The 16,787-nt window shown below is 45.5% G+C and overlaps 1 protein-coding gene across 3 annotated transcripts in view; it reads right to left on the reverse strand.

Moving 5' to 3' along the window:
- Positions 1 to 16,787, reverse strand: part of LOC147426311 (Rab3 GTPase-activating protein catalytic protein) — a 161,017-nt gene that overhangs the window by 67,313 nt on the left and 76,917 nt on the right. For 2 of the 3 annotated variants that reach the window (XM_086499135.1, XM_086499137.1), the window contains exons 12-16: positions 819 to 953; positions 592 to 728; positions 435 to 512; positions 233 to 367; positions 34 to 108 (exon numbers count right to left, since the gene is read on the reverse strand). In XM_086499135.1, coding sequence (XP_086355261.1) covers positions 34 to 108; positions 233 to 367; positions 435 to 512; positions 592 to 728; positions 819 to 953 — 560 coding nt within the window. The remainder of the gene's footprint in view (positions 1 to 33; positions 109 to 232; positions 368 to 434; positions 513 to 591; positions 729 to 818; positions 954 to 16,787) is intronic. The other variant, XM_086499136.1, reaches the window with a different exon arrangement.

Raw genomic sequence — 16,787 nt, forward strand, 5'->3', positions numbered from 1 at the left:
AAAAAGCACTTCTCAAGAAAGTGACATCCTTACTGAGGGTGAGTCACTCAAAACTACCAAAGCATGCTCCCTCTCTAAGAGCATATCCTCCGTCATAATAGGTGGTTTCTGACATTAAAACACAACCAAATAAATTTAAAGGAACTCTGCAACAGCGATTCTACATTTCCAGAAGCCATGCAATTGATCATTTTCTCCTCACAAAAGAAACTCAAAGTCAGTAACATCACACCTGGGTCCTCGGAATACGCATCTTTTCACGGGTTTTTAATAGAATTAGAGAGCCTTCCTGTTGCTCAGACCCTTCCCTACCCTGTTCATCTGCTGCACTATTTTGTTCATTGTCACTTTCTCCACTTCCATTATCCTGTTGAAGCCACAAAATTGAATTCAGCACTGTTGTCTAGAAGAAGCACGTAGGTTGTACAGCTCACATTGATGAGACCCTCCTTGATGATTTGTGTTGAATGCAGCTGCTGCTCCTCTGCCTTCCGTCTGATGCAGGCTGCAAGCTGGTCAAATCTGTATAAGAAACTAAGGAGTAGATAGATGATTGCACCACCGGAAGCACAAAGAGACCCATGATCATACCAATTGCAGCTTCTGGTGAACTAAGCAGGTGTCAAAACTTGGGTTTTCTTCTTCTTTGAGCATCCTTGGGAGAGGCTGCATCTCTTCCCAGCACCAACGCACTTCTCGAACAAATTCAATCCACAAAACAGAAATGGCTGACAGTTACAAAAAAACAAACAAATTTATCATTTCTTTATAGCAAAGAATTCATTTTATCTGCTCGTGGAAGACAACAAGAAACATACCACAAATGTTACAATTTCCAAACCACAGTGCCTGAAGGCAAAACTGAGCAAAGAGAGAATTTGTAGGGGCTCCCTTTATGGCTCGAGCAATCTCATGTTGTTTGTTACCATCATCCATGGTCAAAACAGTAGCTCCTGCGAATTAGCTAGCTTTATTAAGCCAATCGAGACACATGGACCACATTCGACATGCACAGCCACATCACAACAGGTCCACTTAGAAGTCCTAATGCAAAGGTTAGCTTTGGTCAAACCTGCTGGTGCATTAGGTGGAGAGAGAGCCTGTGACTATGGGGACGGCTGCAATGACAAGGAAACTATGCATTTCATTTGAAGATTGCTTACAAAGGAGTTGGCAGCATAGTGAAGCTGATTATTGGTTGGATTGCTGAAGGTCGTCTTTGGGGCCACAAGGAGCTTGTCACCAGGAAATAAGTGCTAGAAAATCAGTGAAGCCACCTTTGTGGGAATATGCGCATTCAAGGTGGGGAAAGTGCAGGATGAACCATTGAGGTGGAGGAAATCCTCCCCCACATGAGACAGAAAAAAGGTGAAGCGCGAGACCAACCCTGCCAGTTGAATGAGATACTCTTCCACTACCCTCACTGCTTCATCTCAAAAGCATGCATCGTGACGGGCAATGTGACCAAAGTGTGCACCAATAGCCAAGCTCTGTAAGCATGAAAACTGCATCCTCATCTGCCCCCTCATGAAATAAACGAGAAAACCTCATAAGATGGTCCCACACAAACAGCTCGCTAGACCATATGAGCATGGGGACAAACCCAAGAATTGCCGAAGACTCTCAAGCACATATAGAGTGCATCAAATACAAGAATCTTACCACGTTCCAAAAGCATTTAGCAAACCAGCATGCGCCAACATTCACATGGACAACCAATCTGAAGATCCCAAACAAAAGCCCAAGTACTAAGAAAAGAAAGGGGGCGAAGCCAGTTGGTCTCTCTAATGATTTGATGACGTAAACTGATGACGCTGCTGACAAAAGAGGATGCATTGGCAAATGTTGACTGTGTACTTGATAAAGGAGACTAAGGACTCTGGATCACCAACAGAGAGCCAACACTACTCTCCTAGGTCCCAACGTAGCTGAGATAACGAAAGTTCCCCCTCTCACCCCCCACCTAATCTCCACCCTCACACATCCTTAGAACAAAAGCAAGGATTGCCATAGCAGTGCTTGCCTAAGGAGCCCAACACTAGAATAGGCTCCCTAGTAACTACTGAAAACTGCAAAACATAGTAGTATAGTATCATAGAGTAGCCAATAATGGCCTATGTGCGGAATCACCATAAAGAGCATATGGGCACAACGAACCCTCCTTGGACGACCATCTTGGTAAAGCCTCTGGCTACTCTGCAAATGTGGACTTCAAAGATTTAAAACAACTTTATCTATCTTTACAATGTGTGTTGTAATGGTTTTCAATGAGACCCACTTCAACACTTCCTTCTATCCTAGCCAACAATCATACCCATTCTCCACAACCCTTTCCCCTCTTCAAATCACCACGTCTATTACTATCCACTCCCCACTATTCCCTTCCTCTACACTTGTACCTTTTCTCACTCCTGCCACCACCGGTCTTGTCACTAACTAATTCATTCACTTTTTTGCAAATCTGCTTTGATTAATTACAAGTAGGAAACCTCAAAGCGAGGAAAACCCACGAAAAGAAAGGGATACAAAAAGCAGAGCACTATGAGGCTCCGAAGGCTAGAAACACTCAAAGTAAATCCTGTAGGTATCAAGAGTGATGTCTCCAACGTCATAGGCAAACTGCAGCGCTTGACCAAGAGATAATTTGAAATAGGGAAAGGGATCAACAGAAATGCCTTGGAACATTAAGGAGTTCCTATGGTGCCAGATGGCCCACATAGTCCAAAATCTAACCCAGCTGAAGAACATCGCAAACTGAGATTGGGTGACTCGAGCACCCCAAAAAGCCAAAAGCATATGTGAAAAGAGCCGGAAGAAAAACGAAGCCGAAGAGCAGTCGACACTTCCCGAATGAAGGCTCTGGAGTGACGACAACGCCACAGTAAGTGTGGCACGGTCTCCTCAGCTTCAAGGCATCTGGGACAGCCGGAAGGCGCAATATGCCAAGCATGTAACACTGCCAAGAGGTAGAGCTCCCACCAAGCAGCGCCACAAGAAAACACCTTCCTTCAAAGGAAAATGACTCTGCCAAATGCGAGACAATGTGTGTTGCCACCACAAGGATGACTCGGAATGCGACCACAGCTGATTACCCTGATGCACAATCCATACATCAGACTGAAGGATAGCATAGACACTAGTAGCTAGGATGCAATCCAATCTAGTAGTAGCCACATTCCAGTTAGAGAAGCGAGAGCCCACATCCAAAGGAGGAATAGGTGAATGAGCAACAAGCATCCTTTGAATCTCCTTCCAGAGAGTAGAATAGTGAAGACTCAACCGAAAGAGGGACACTTCATCAGAGAACGAAAGAACATAACCCACGTCATCAACCACCTGATGCACCCGACAGATTCCTTTTTGGTAAAGAAAATACGCTTGGCGAGCAATGTAATAGACTTGGACACTCCAAGTCAAGAATCTACCGCGACAACACAAATAATCACTTCAAAACAGTTCATAGTTCACAATTGATTCAACATTGGCCCGGCGGAGTTCCGTGCCTAGAGATATTGGCCCCAAAGACTGGCGTCCCTTTCGGTATCTTTTTGTATTAATCTGTGTTCGAAGTACAAGAGTGCGGGCAGACGCTCACTCTCAGACTCTGCATCTAGATGCTCTGAGTTGTGAGAGGCCTACCCGCTTATTTGAAGATTACAAGGGATGCTAAAAGCAGAGCCCCAAAAGCTGGTAGAAATCAAAAGCTTGGGTATTCTTCAAAGCCCTCATAAAATAAAGCAAAGGCTCTTTCTCTCTCTCCCATACTACATTGAGTAGAAAAAGTAATGCCCAAAAGCTGAAATCCGTAATTGCTCCCACGTCATCTGTCGGTATTGCTTTTCCGTGAATCGTGCCGGAATCTGCGGAAGTCCGTACAGCAGTGCCTCGTGTCAGCGCCGTACTACCTTGCCACGTAAGCCTTTCAACGTGATTTCCGGGGGTTCCCCAAGGCAGCCACATGATCAGGGCAGATAGTGTGTGTGTGTGTGTGTGTGTGTGTGTGTGTGTGTGTGTGTGTGTGTGTGTGTGTGTGTGTGTGTGTGTGTGTGTGTGCGCGTGCTGGGCAGCCACGTCACCGTTTGTGACATACCCCCCCCTCTTAAAAACATTGTAATCACCCTCGATTACGCCTACAAAACAGACAAAAGCCATTAATTTCCTTAACAGACACTGATTGTTAGTACCAACGCACTAGGTACACACATCTAGCACATGTACCAATCGACAATCACATCACACCACATGACATCATAGGACATCACTTGATATCACAGGACATCACATGACAAATCACATTCAACATTCATTCGGATCTCAGACCATGATTTATCGGCAATGCAGTTAGCAATCGCATCTAGATCCACTCAGGACCTCATAGATGTCACAACCATGTCTATCGAGATCATTCAAACCAAAATGCTGCAGTCATTTTGTCTATCAGTTCCTGCACTTAAACAAGACAAGAGCAAATCAGTTTCATATTTGGGAATTCCATTTCATAAAGTCATACAGCAAAATATTGTTAGCTCTCAGTATCCTGGAAGCTCAAAGACATATCAGTGACTCTAGTATTCAAAAATTCGAGGCATCCGTTGACAAAGGAGCGGAGTAACTCCTCCTTGTGCAAACCCACTACACCAGATCTCCGGCCAAGCTGAAATCGGGGTTCCATTTGGAGTAGACTATGCTAAACCAAAAGCTTCAAGGTAAATTTCACAATCTAAGGAGTATCTGCTATGTCCTCCTCCTCCATCCACTTCGCATCCAATGCAGGATAGTTCTTGAATTTAACCAAGAACTGCCTTCTCACTTTACCATTATTCTTTATGTCCTTATGTGCCAATACCTGTTCACGAACAAGGATCTCCTCATTTTCTTCCACTTCGGGTTGCTCATCCAGCTCCCCGTCTTCAAGCACATCACCTTTCAAAGGTTTTAAGAGACTCACATGAAATGCATTGTGAATCCTCCATATGTCAGGCAGTTTCACTCAGAAGGAGACATCGTTGATCTTTTCGGTGTCACGTGACACATCCCAACCCCATGTGTCCGTGGACAAGCTACACCATAGCAGGGTTCCCGTCAGTTTAGATTAGAAGTGAACTGGCACTTTTTGTGAGTCTATTCGTAGACCGTGCATGCCCAGTCACTTAGCATAGATGCATATCCTCCGGTTGCACACCGCAGAAGCATAAGCATTTCCATCAGATTCCATCAGAGTCAGTTTGGGAATTTTTCAAGTGACTTTATCCCATTTTCCCTATTTTTGACATTTTTCACTTATTTATTAAGTGACATTTGTTGGGTAGTCAGTAGGGCAAATTGGATAAGTTAATATATAAGCAAACCCAAGTTAGCACTCCACAGCAGAAGAGGCAGCAGGAGCTTCTCGCTCAACAGGCAATTTCTCAGCAGTACCCCCCTCAAGAACCCCCATCGCCATACCTCCCTCATCCTTGGCGTTTTCATCATCAGTAGCCATCTCCATCATTCCCAAGTGCTTGGCGATTTCCCCCAGTTACCAGCAGCCCTCAAGAGGTACTAACGCCAGCAACAGTCAGCATCAGCCAGCGTTTTTGAACAGCCTTGGCAGCGTTTTTTCAGCCCTTGCCGATTGCATCAATAGCAGATCCCTAGCGCTTGCAGTTATTGTCAGCATTCCCCAGAAACCTCATCAATTTCACTAACGCTAGCAGGAACCACCAGCGTTTTTGATAACAGTAGATCCAGCGTTTTTGCTTTTCAAGTGCAGATCTGACCAGTGTTTTTGACCTGCAATTTCAGCGGCAAGAAAACGCAGTTTTCAGCCTATGCACAGTAGCCAATCGCCCCCAAAGAGGTTGCAGATGGTTCCCCATTGCCAGCCATAAAAACACAGCCCAAAACAGTCCATTTTCAGCCTTGAAACAGTGCAAGAAATTCAGCATCTAGAAGATCTTAGATTTCAGCCCAAGTTGCCGTCGTCACGATCGTCGTCGTCATCGGCATAGTCCCATTGCATCAGTCCACTGCATTTGCATTGTACGAATTTGTGCAATCAAGTAGACCACTCTCGCCGACGAGAGTGGGGCCTTCGGAGGAGGGTTTTACAACCCCTCGGTGTCGTATCTCTTCTCGCTCCTTCTCTCAGTCTCATTCATTTGCACGCACTAGATCCACTCACTTTGTTCTTGATCACCACACTCTCCATAAGACGGAAGGCTCTCTCCTTCCCTAAGAACTAAAAGGAACCTTGAGCAGTAAAGATCACTAATCTTGAGAAAATACAACATTCATTCCACTGCACCTAACATTAACATTGGTATGAGAGCTTTGGAAGTGTTCTACATTACTCAAGGAGAGAACCACAAGAACCACAGGAATTTTTTTTGCTTGTTGCAATCGCACGAACCCAAGTTTACTTGGGCGTGGCGATTCCTAATGGTGTTTTGTTGACGAGTGACAGGAATCCCAAGAAAGAAGGGCTTGTCCAGCCTCCCCTTGTGTCTCTTTTCACTCATTGAGAGCGGACCGTGCACATAGCGGCCGGCCAATCCACGTGAGGTGGGAAAAAGCAACCTTGGTGTGAGCACAAGGCCGCCAAGGGGTGCGCCCGCAGAAAAGAGTAGAACTCGGGTGAAGAGAAGATCCTTCTCCAACGCGATTTGCAAGCGAAAGAAAACCTCAAAAACCCCAAGAACTCAAGACCCTCAAGACTCAAGAACCTCAAGAACCCTGGATTCTCACAAATCAAGGACCTCAAGAACCTCAAGACCCTCAAGAACCAAGTTCCTCGCGAGCTTAAGACCCCAAGATCATAGTGCATGGTCGTCACCCGAAGCGGCATGGATACTTTGCCTTCAGGTGATGAGCATGAGAGAGGCGACGAAGGATTCTCCCCACCAGGAGGTTTTTCCAACCCTCCCCCTTCGCCATCTACGCCAAACCTTATGGAGGCAATGATGAAGCAAATGATGGCCATGATGGATCGACAGGACGACAAGCGCCTTGCTCAGGATCGTGAGCGCTTTGCTCTTGCCGCAAAACAAGAAGAAAATCGACTTGCTTTCGAACGCGAGGCTCAAAGGGAGATTCGTCATCAAGAATTTATTTCTCACATCCTAGCCTCGAAGACCGAACCACCCAAAGATCGTGGAAGTTCGTCCAATGGCGCAAGCCACGACGCGGATTCCAACCATCCATTACAAAAAAGTTGACTTTCAGTAAGTATGACGGTAAGATGGATGCTACAGTGATTCATTCTTGGTTGCATCAATTTAATGCTTATTTTGCGACAACTAAGAAGACAGGGAATAGCAAAGTATTGACAGCAGCTATGTACCTTGCCGGTGATGCCATCAATTGGTACCACGCATGGCAAGAGGCACAGCTAGCCGCGCACCTAGAGGCAGCCGACGATTTCACGCCCCTCTCTTTTAGTTGGGCTGATTTCCAAGACAAGCTCAAGGCGCGGTTTATGCCACCTCAGTACCTCGCACGATTGAAAGACGATTGGCGCGCTCTCAAGCAAAATGGTATGCCGATTATGTCTTTTTCTAATCGTGTTTTGCAGCTAGGTACCCAAGTACGCATGTCGAATGATGAACGCAAAGAGGCTTTTCTCTTTGGATTGGACGAGTATATCAAATACGATGTCGAGGTATTCGATCCAATCGATCTCAACAAGGCGGTAGCGATTGCTCTCGCACAGGAGATGAAGCACAACAAGGGAAAGCCTAAGGAGAACAAGACTTCCACCAGTACCTTGCAGAACCCACAGAACGGTAAGAATGGTAAGAATGATAACTCTTCTAACCAATCTTCCAACAGTATCTCAACAAAGAATTCTTCCAATGAATCTAAGGGTAAGGCTAACGCAATTGCTAAACCTAAGCTTACTCCATATGAAAAGGTAGCACAAGGAATTGTAGGAGGTTACATCACTTCGGAAGAACAAAGCACGTATTCTAAAGAAGGTCGTTGTTTTCATTGTCATATTAAGGGTCACATAAAAAGAACATGTCCTAAGCTTGAATCGAATGAATCTAAAGAACCCACTACATCTGTCAATGCAATGAATGATAACACGATTGTGCCCAAAGTTTCTCAGGACCCTCCCATTGATGATTCTCTCATTAAATGTTATGGTCGTACGTCGGGGCACCGTTTTGTCATATTGTTTGACCCAGGTAGTATGCATGATGTGATCAGCCCCTCTCTTGTTGAGAGAGCCCGCCTTGAAGTTAGTCCGAGATCTCCTATCGAGGTCTCTGGCTTTCACCCTGGTATGGACGCTCTCATCACGAAGGAGTTCCTTGATGTGTTGTTTGCAATTCAACAGACTGCCTTCACTAGAAGATTTGTTGTTTCTCCTCTCTCAGGATGTGATATGATTTTAGGCATGAAATGGTTTCGTGAAATCAGCCCTCTCGTTGATTGGGAGGCTAGCACTTTAACTCTCAATGCCAAAAGCGATTCTCCTATTGTCTCTCATGGAGTGGATACTTCTCTTTCTCCATCTCTCATTGCTAATATGCAGGACAAGATTGAAAGAATTCGAGATAAGGAGACTCTCTCAGCCTCTTTTTCTCCGCAACATGACACACAGGATTTGCAACTCTCGAGTCTTGGTCCAAAGAACCCTCACAGGAAGTATTATGTGTTCGCATGATTGATACGCACGCATTGTTCGAGTGTTTCATTCGTGAAGGTTTCCTGTATTTTAGTCAGTATTGTTATGTGATCCCTTTTACTAGGCATGACATATTGTATGTTGAGCACGTTTCTCTCATGGATGAGCACGAATGTATGCGGATTTTTCATGAAAAGTTGAAGAAAAGTTGAAAAGTTTGTATGTAAGGAAGTCGCATTCCATGTCTCTTCCTTGGCATGACAGTTTCTGAACGAGCACATGATTGTATGAGTACCAAGCATGGGCATTTCCTTTGTGATTTGCCATAGTTGATTGATTTGGATCAAACCGAAAATATTCGACCTCATTGTTTGCATGTGTTTGATGAACGGGTGGTCACTCCGTCTCTATGTTCATCTACATTGCATACACAGTCTTTAGAGAAGACAAGATTTTTTTTCGTCACTTTACATGGAATGGGTATGTTCATGGTTTTGTGTTGGAGATTGTTTCAGGAAATTTCAACCATGGAGATTCTTGAAGACGAAAGAAGCAGGACTTTAGACGAAGTTGAAACAAGAAAGGAGATTCACAAGACTTTGTGTCGCTTTCGGTGCGGCCCAAAGAAACAAGCGTTGCAGACCTTTATGAAGTTCAAGCACCGCACGACCCACACATCAGAGTGGGCCGGCGAAGAGTCCCTTCCAGGATTCCGGATGTTGTTGGCGATCTCCCTCGACGCCATACGGTTCGGTACCAGTACCTCACTTTGAAAAGGAGGGGATGTCACGTGACACATCCCAACCCTATGTGTCCGTGGACAAGCTACACCATAGCAGGGTTCCCGTCAATTTAGATTAGAAGTGAACTGGCACTTTTTGTGAGTCTATTCGTAGACCGTGCATGCCCAATCACTTAGCATAGATGCATATCCTCCGGTTGCACACCGCAGAAGCATAAGCATTTCCATCAGATTCCATCAGAGTCAATTTGGCAATTTTTCAAGTGACTTTATCCCATTTTCCCTATTTTTGACATTTTTCACTTATTTATTGACTTTTGTTGGGTAGTCAGTAGGGCAAATTGGGTAAGTTAATACATAAGCAAACCCAAGTTAGCACTCCACAACAGAAGAGGCAGCAGGAGCTTCCCACTCAACAGGCAACTTCTCAGCAGTACCCCCTCAGGACCCCCCATCGCCATACCTCCCTCATCCCGGGCGTTTTCATCATCAATAGCCATCGCCATCATTCCCAAGTGCTTGGCGATTTCCCCCAGTTACCAGCAGCCCTCAAGAGGTACTAACACCAGCAACAGTCAGCATCAGCCAGCGTTTTTGAACAGCCTTGGCAGCGTTTTTTCAGCCCTTGCCGATTGCATCAATAGCAGATCCCTAGCAATTGCAGTTATTGTCAGCATTCCCCAGAAACCTCATCAATTTCACTAACGCTAGCAGGAACCACCAGCGTTTTTGATAACAGTAGATCCAGCGTTTTTGCTTTTCAAGTGCAGATCTGACCAGCGTTTTTGACCTGCAATTTCAGCGGCAAGAAAATGCAGTTTTCAGCCTATGCACAGTAGCCGATCGCCCCCAAAGAGGTTGCAGATGGTTCCCCATTGCCAGCCATAAAAACACAGCCCAAAACAGTCCATTTTCAGCCTTGGAACAGTCCGAAATTCAGCATCTAGAAGATCTCAGATTTCAGCCCAAGTCGACATCGTCACCATCGTCGTCGTGGTCGGCATAGTCCCATTGCATCAGTCCACCGCATTTGCATTGTACGCATTTGTGCAATCAAGTAGACCACTCTCGCCGACGAGAGTGGGGCCTTCAGAGGAGGGTTTTACTGTCGTATCTCTTCTCGCTCCTTCTCTCAGTCTCATTCATCTGCACGCACTAGATCCACTCACTTTGTTCTTGATCACCACACTCTCCATAAGACGGAAGGCTCTCTCCTTCCCTAAGAACTAAAAGGAACCTTGAGCAGTAAAGATCACTAATCTTGAGAAAATACAACATTCATTCCGCTGCACCTAACATTCGGAGATCTGGAAAGGTCCGTAGTATCGCATACTAAGCTTTGGACAAAGCCTCTCCTTTCCCTTTTTCTTTCTCAGCCGTGCCTTCTCAAAACGTAAGAGCACCCAATCATCCTCCTTTACTTTCAAATCGCGACGATGGCAATCTGCTGCCTTTTTTTGTCTTTCTTGAGATTTCGGCAAAGCCTCACGAACTTTGGCAAAAGCCGTGTCTAAGTGGCATGTGTACTCATCAGCTTCAAAAATCTTATCTTTCGTGCTTAGGAAGGTGGAACCTTCAGAGAACCTTCAATAATCTCAAATGGCGCCTTCCCCATCGACGAGTGTATCGTGTTGTTGTAGGAAAATTCCACCAAAGGTAGATACTTTTCCCATTGAGTCTTCTGATCCGAGATATAAGACTTCAATAAATATAAAACCATTGAATTGGCAATCTCAAATTGTCCATCAGAGTGCGGGTGGAAAGATGATGAAAACTACAATCGCGTGCCAATGTTCTCCCAAATTGCCTTCCAAAACAAATTCGTGAATCTGGGGTCCCTCTCGGAGACAATCGCCCCGGGCATGCCATGTAATCTGAAGATCTGGGCCACAAACAGTCTCGCTAAGTGATCTGGCTTCACTGTTTTCTTCACTGGAATGAAACGAGCTTGCTTCCTAATCTGTCAATAAGAGTCCAGATGCCATCGCGACCACTCTGTGTTCTCGGGAGATCAAAAATAAAATCCATTGCAATACTTTCCCAAGGGCGGGTGGGTATGGGCAAAGGCTATAACAATCCCTGTGCTTTATGCCTGTCAAACTTGACCTTCTGGCATACCAAGCTACTGCGCACAAACTCGTCCACGTCTTTATTGAGTCTCGGCCAAAAGAAGTATCTCTCTACCCCTTTCAAGGTGGTAGCAATGCCGCGATGACCCGTAAAAGGCGGACAGTGGCATTCAGTCATAAACTTTTCCCTCAACGGCTGTGTAACGCACAACATGGTTTTCCTCATGAGGTAGCCATCGCGAATGGAATATCCCATTACTATCTCCCCATCCGGTATCCGTGTGAAAATGTATGCAAAATCTGTATCTGTGGTATACTGATCGACCATATCCTCGAAGCTCCTATGATGTATCGCGAAAATAGCCAAAACCAACGTCTTCCGAGACAAAGCATCTGCCACCAAATTCTAATGTGTCTGCACATGGACAATCTAGAAGTGAAATTGTGACACGATGTTCGCCCATCGCATCTGCTGTTTCGATAGCTGCTTCTGTAACAAGAAGTAGCGTAAACTCTGATGGTTTGTAAAGACAATAAAATCCGCTCCGACTAGGTAATGCCGCCACCGAGTAAGAGCATGGATAACTGCCAAAAGCTCTTTCTCATAAATCTGTTGTGTCAATTCCGGCCAAAGGTAGGTAGAAAAGAGCTCCGGAATCTCTCGCAATAAGCGTCCACTGTATCCTTCTTGGGCATCCGAAGATGGTTCCAAGCAATTCGTATGTCGCATTCATACTCTCGAGTCAGCCAAGAAGAAATAAAAAGCCTTTTGAATTTCAGCCATTTAACTCGCATCGTCTTGTTTAAGAGAAGCGTGGACCACCAAGTTCGAGCATTCCCCTCAAAGTAAGAGGCAGCCCTCCGAATCTTAGAGTGCTCTGAGTAACGCCCTCCTGAGAAAGCTATGTCAAACTGCTATATAAAAGACAAAGACTTCGAAGCATCTCTATAACCAGAAAACGTGTCAAATTTAATTGACTGTCCACCTTCCTTAAACTCTCGGACTTTCTTACTTTTGTCTTCCAGAAAGTCATATTGGTTGGCTAAAGTCATATTGGTTGGCTTTATAACTTCTTCTTCTTTGCGAAAACGTTGCTGTTGTCAGAGTCTGAACTATCTGAAAACGAGTCCTCCGTAGAACTATCAACCATGGGGTGAGATTTAGGTTTCTTTTCCTTTTTCTTGCCCTTCTCGAAGCTTTGCTTTTTGCTTCGCTTTTTGCCTTTTCTGTCTTCTTCGCTCGAGTCAGATGAGCTAGCAGAACTATCAGAAGAAGAAGATGAACTAGGTACTCCTTCAAATCGAACACGCTTCTTCTGCTTTCTTGCCGATTCAAAAGTAGATTGACGACCCAAATAACTCGGGAAGTCAGCGCCTTTCTTCTGCTTTTTGTCGTGTTTTTTAGCTTTGTTTTGAGCGTCAAAAAGTGAGCAATTCGTGCATCAACCACCTCTTCTAATTCTTGCTTTGTGTACATTCTGGGAGTAGGAGGTTTCTTGAGAGCCGGTTTGAGAGGTGGTTCTATGGTCTGCCGCCACTGTGAGTGCACCTCATCAAAAGAGATATATTTTGGATATTTTCGGTCCTTCGCAAAATTAAGCATCATCTTTGTTGCATCGCCAATCAATCGTCGACGCTCCATCTCTTCGAGCTCCACCTAAGTAGGCCGGGGCGGGCCATACTCGCATGAATCTTCGTTGTGGTCTCTTCCCGCATCTCCGGATGCAGAGGAAGTGGACTGATCTCTGCTTGAAGCCATAATTGCCACGTAAAAAGGATCGGATTTCCCGTAGGAGAGAAATTGGCCGTCCTCCGATACCACTGTAACAGACTTGGACACTCCAAGTCAAGAATGTACCGCGACAGCACAAATAATCACTTCAAAACAGTTCACATTTCACAATTGATTCAACACTCGCTCGGCGGAGTTCCGTGCCCAGAGATATTGGCCCCAAACACTGGTGCCCCTTACGGTATTTCTTTTTGTATTAATCTGTGTTCAAAGTACAAGAGTGCGGGCAGGCGCTCACTCTCAGACTCTACGTCCAAATGCTTTGAGTTGTGAGAGGCCTACCTGCTTATTTAAAGATTACAAGGGATGCTAAAAGCAGAGCCCCAAAAGCTGGTAAAAATCAAAAGCTTGGGTATTTTTAAAAGCCCTCATAAAATAAAGCAAAGGCTCTTTATCTCTCTCCCATGCTACATTGCGTAGAAAAAGTAATGCCCAAAAGCTGAAATCCGTACGCTTCTGCCACGTCATCTGTCCGTATTGCTTTTCCGTGAATCATGCCGCAATCTGCAGAAGTTCGTACAACTGTGCCACGTGTCAGCGTCGTACTGCCTTGCCACGTCAGCCTTTCAACGTGATTTCCAGGGGTTCCCCAAGGCAGCCACATCATCAAGGCAGATAGTGTGGGTGTGTGTATTGGGCAGCCACGTCACCGTTTGTGACAAGGAGACGGTTGAACCAAAGTCAATTGAACCAAAGTCAAAGCAAAAGCCCTGCTCCAATGCAGACTCTCTAAGCGAAGAGAGTTACCCACAGAGGATTGTCGACCATTCCAAGCCAAATGCGACGTGACAACCTTCCAATCAACAATTAAAGAAGAAGTAAAGGGACATCCAGGAATATGTCCTTCAAGCTTCCCAAAAACAACATCCCAATAAGTCGGTTTCCAATGACCAAAAGATGGGGTGACACTGTGCGTACACAAATGTGTGACCATGAGAGCCCAGGGTTGTTGCTGCTCCACCAAAACTGGCAACAGCATAGCTTTTCGAGCCAGAAGATGACGTCGCAAGTCCAAAATATTTAACCCTCCAAGCTGCTTGGGAGAACACAGCTTGTCCATAGATAGCAGCCGAAGACCCTTCTTGCTAGAGGAGGTCCGCCAAAAATGCTCTAAAATATCGGACATGAGGGACTGCAAACGCAACCAAGGCCAGGATAATAAAGACAAGTAAAACTGCACATAAGCCACAAGGATGTGGACAATCCTGAGACGCACATGAAGTAGCCACCTAGACAATTTCCAATAATTTAACTTGGTATGCAGACGTTGGAGCACCCAATCCAGTTTTTGCATAGCCGATACATTCCAACCCAACGGATAACCCAAATGGCAAACCAGAACATGTGGAGGAACAATCTCCCTAGACCACAATATCTTATGCCAGTCACACTCTTTCAGAGGCAGTAACTTGGATTTACAAAACTTGGATTTACAAAAGTTAACTTTGAAGCCTGCTGCCAATCCAAACAAGTGAAGAGTATGCATAATTTGTTGTACATCCTCATAGTTATTGTGAGGCATGAACTAAGATTCATCCGCATAAGCCTGACCAGCAAACTGTCGTCCAAAAGGTAAAAGTCAGGCCATGTAGTCTTGTAGCCTACCAGTGGAAGTCAAGGAATCCAAATACATAAACAAGGGATGAGAAGCAATCGCATAAAGCAAAGCACTCAGAGGGCAGCCCTGCCTTACTGATCGTCCCAAAGGCCAAGATTCTGCGAGAGATCCATCCAGCAAGCCTGCAGAATTGTTGTGTGCATACAAGAAAAGCACGACACGGGATAGCCTAGGCCCAAAGCCCAAGTGTGCACGGTACTCACATTCATCACTGAGCCATCCTACTTTGCACCCTCTTTCTCAGTACACCATAAAGTCAAACTCCTTTCCTACAGAGTTCTGAGGTGATTCTAAAAACTGAACGGTGGGCTCTGACTTCCATGGTCAAGGCACTAGAGATGCTAGAACGTACTCATCAGATGCATGGTGTGACATATGATGCTAGGTATCAAGACTCTTACAATACCAGCAACAACTCTAGGACAAGGATGTTCTGAGAGTTCGATAACATGACCATAACCGGCGGCTAAGAAATCAGGTAACAGATCTAGGGTTGTGATAGAGGATCTTAGATGGCTACGATCCTCAGGTAATAGACCATAGAGCTATGAATACAGTAGCTCTAGTACAGTATCTTCAGCAGTTGTACTTAGCACTGATACTCAGCCTGTGGTTTCCACAACCACGACTACCACTGCTGCAAGCGATCCTTTGCATTCTATGACTTTTTCTACTATGCCCCAGGGTATGGGATCTTTGTCATCTGCTACCACTGCTGAGAGTAATCGTGCACAGATGGTATGTAGTCAGGGTGGTACATCGCAAATTATAGGGCCAGATGGGCAACCCATATGGACTCCGAACCACCGGCATGCGCTTCTTCACAGTTAGCTCTGCTACCACTGGCTCCTTACCTTCAACAAGTGCCTCTCACTTCTGACAGTTCCCAAGTTTTGGGCCTATGTATGCAGATTTTGTGTCTATGTATGCAAATTTTCCGTAAATTACGCTGACAACTTTTGGGCATTGCTTTTGGACCAGATGCTTTGGAGTTTGGAGGCTTTTCATGTAAACTACTTTTGGGCCTAGGGCCTTTAAATATGAGGCCATGGGCTCATTCTTGGGCATGCTTCTTGGAGAAGGTGTAGAGTCTGGAATACTGGCTTGTACTGAGTTGATGCAATATAAAGAAATACCGAAGGCGGCACCAAGGTTTGGGGCCAATACTCTCTAGGGTGGAATTCCCCCACTGTGTCGTGTGTCGTCTCTCTCTCTTTCAGTTTCAGTTGTTATTGAAGTGCTAAAAGCCTCTTTAGTCTGTTCTTTTCTATTGGCACTTGGTGCCCGTTTTGTGACACCCACCCCTCACCCTCCTCACGCTGCCTTCCCCGCACGCCGCACTGCCTTGCCCCGCCTCTTCCGACCCTCGCACTGCTCCCCCCACCCCTCCCACAATTGTCGGCTTGCTGCCGCCCGCCAAAACCGGCCCATACAGCGGTAGACTTTGGCTTTCACCTGAAACTTTACTTTAGACTTTAGGACACAGAGAATCTTTTCAAATAGAAACCTGTAACGAGAATTGAGACTACAAACACACACGGCTTGGAAGCTAGAGCGCTACCAAGCAGACGCCGACACCTATTGGCTCCAAAGACTGGCGCCCCTTTCGGTATTTCTTTATTTTTAGTGCAAAGAAACAATTGGATCACTTTCCCACCAAGATGTTCGGACTTGTCCATGGCTGTAATCGCAGGCTTTTGACCCAATTTTGGCAACATAACGGCGCAAAATCCCTATAGGTCAAAAGTACACGCCTAGGACGCTTTTCCCCGCATTCTGGAAGCTTGACGGTGAGCTGCACGTCAATCTCAACGTGCTGTAACTTTTTGTTTTTCCACTATTAGGTGCCTACAACCCTGTACTAGCATCCCAAGGCCTCTCCGAGGCTCCATTGGCGATTCCCTACAGTTTAGGTGAAACCCTAAACCTGCAGAAAAACACAACAGGCTGTAATT

Source organism: Adiantum capillus-veneris, chromosome 24 (genome assembly GCF_014529385.1).
Source record: "Adiantum capillus-veneris isolate H3 chromosome 24, ASM1452938v2, whole genome shotgun sequence".
Lineage (NCBI taxonomy): Eukaryota > Viridiplantae > Streptophyta > Polypodiopsida > Polypodiales > Pteridaceae > Adiantum > Adiantum capillus-veneris.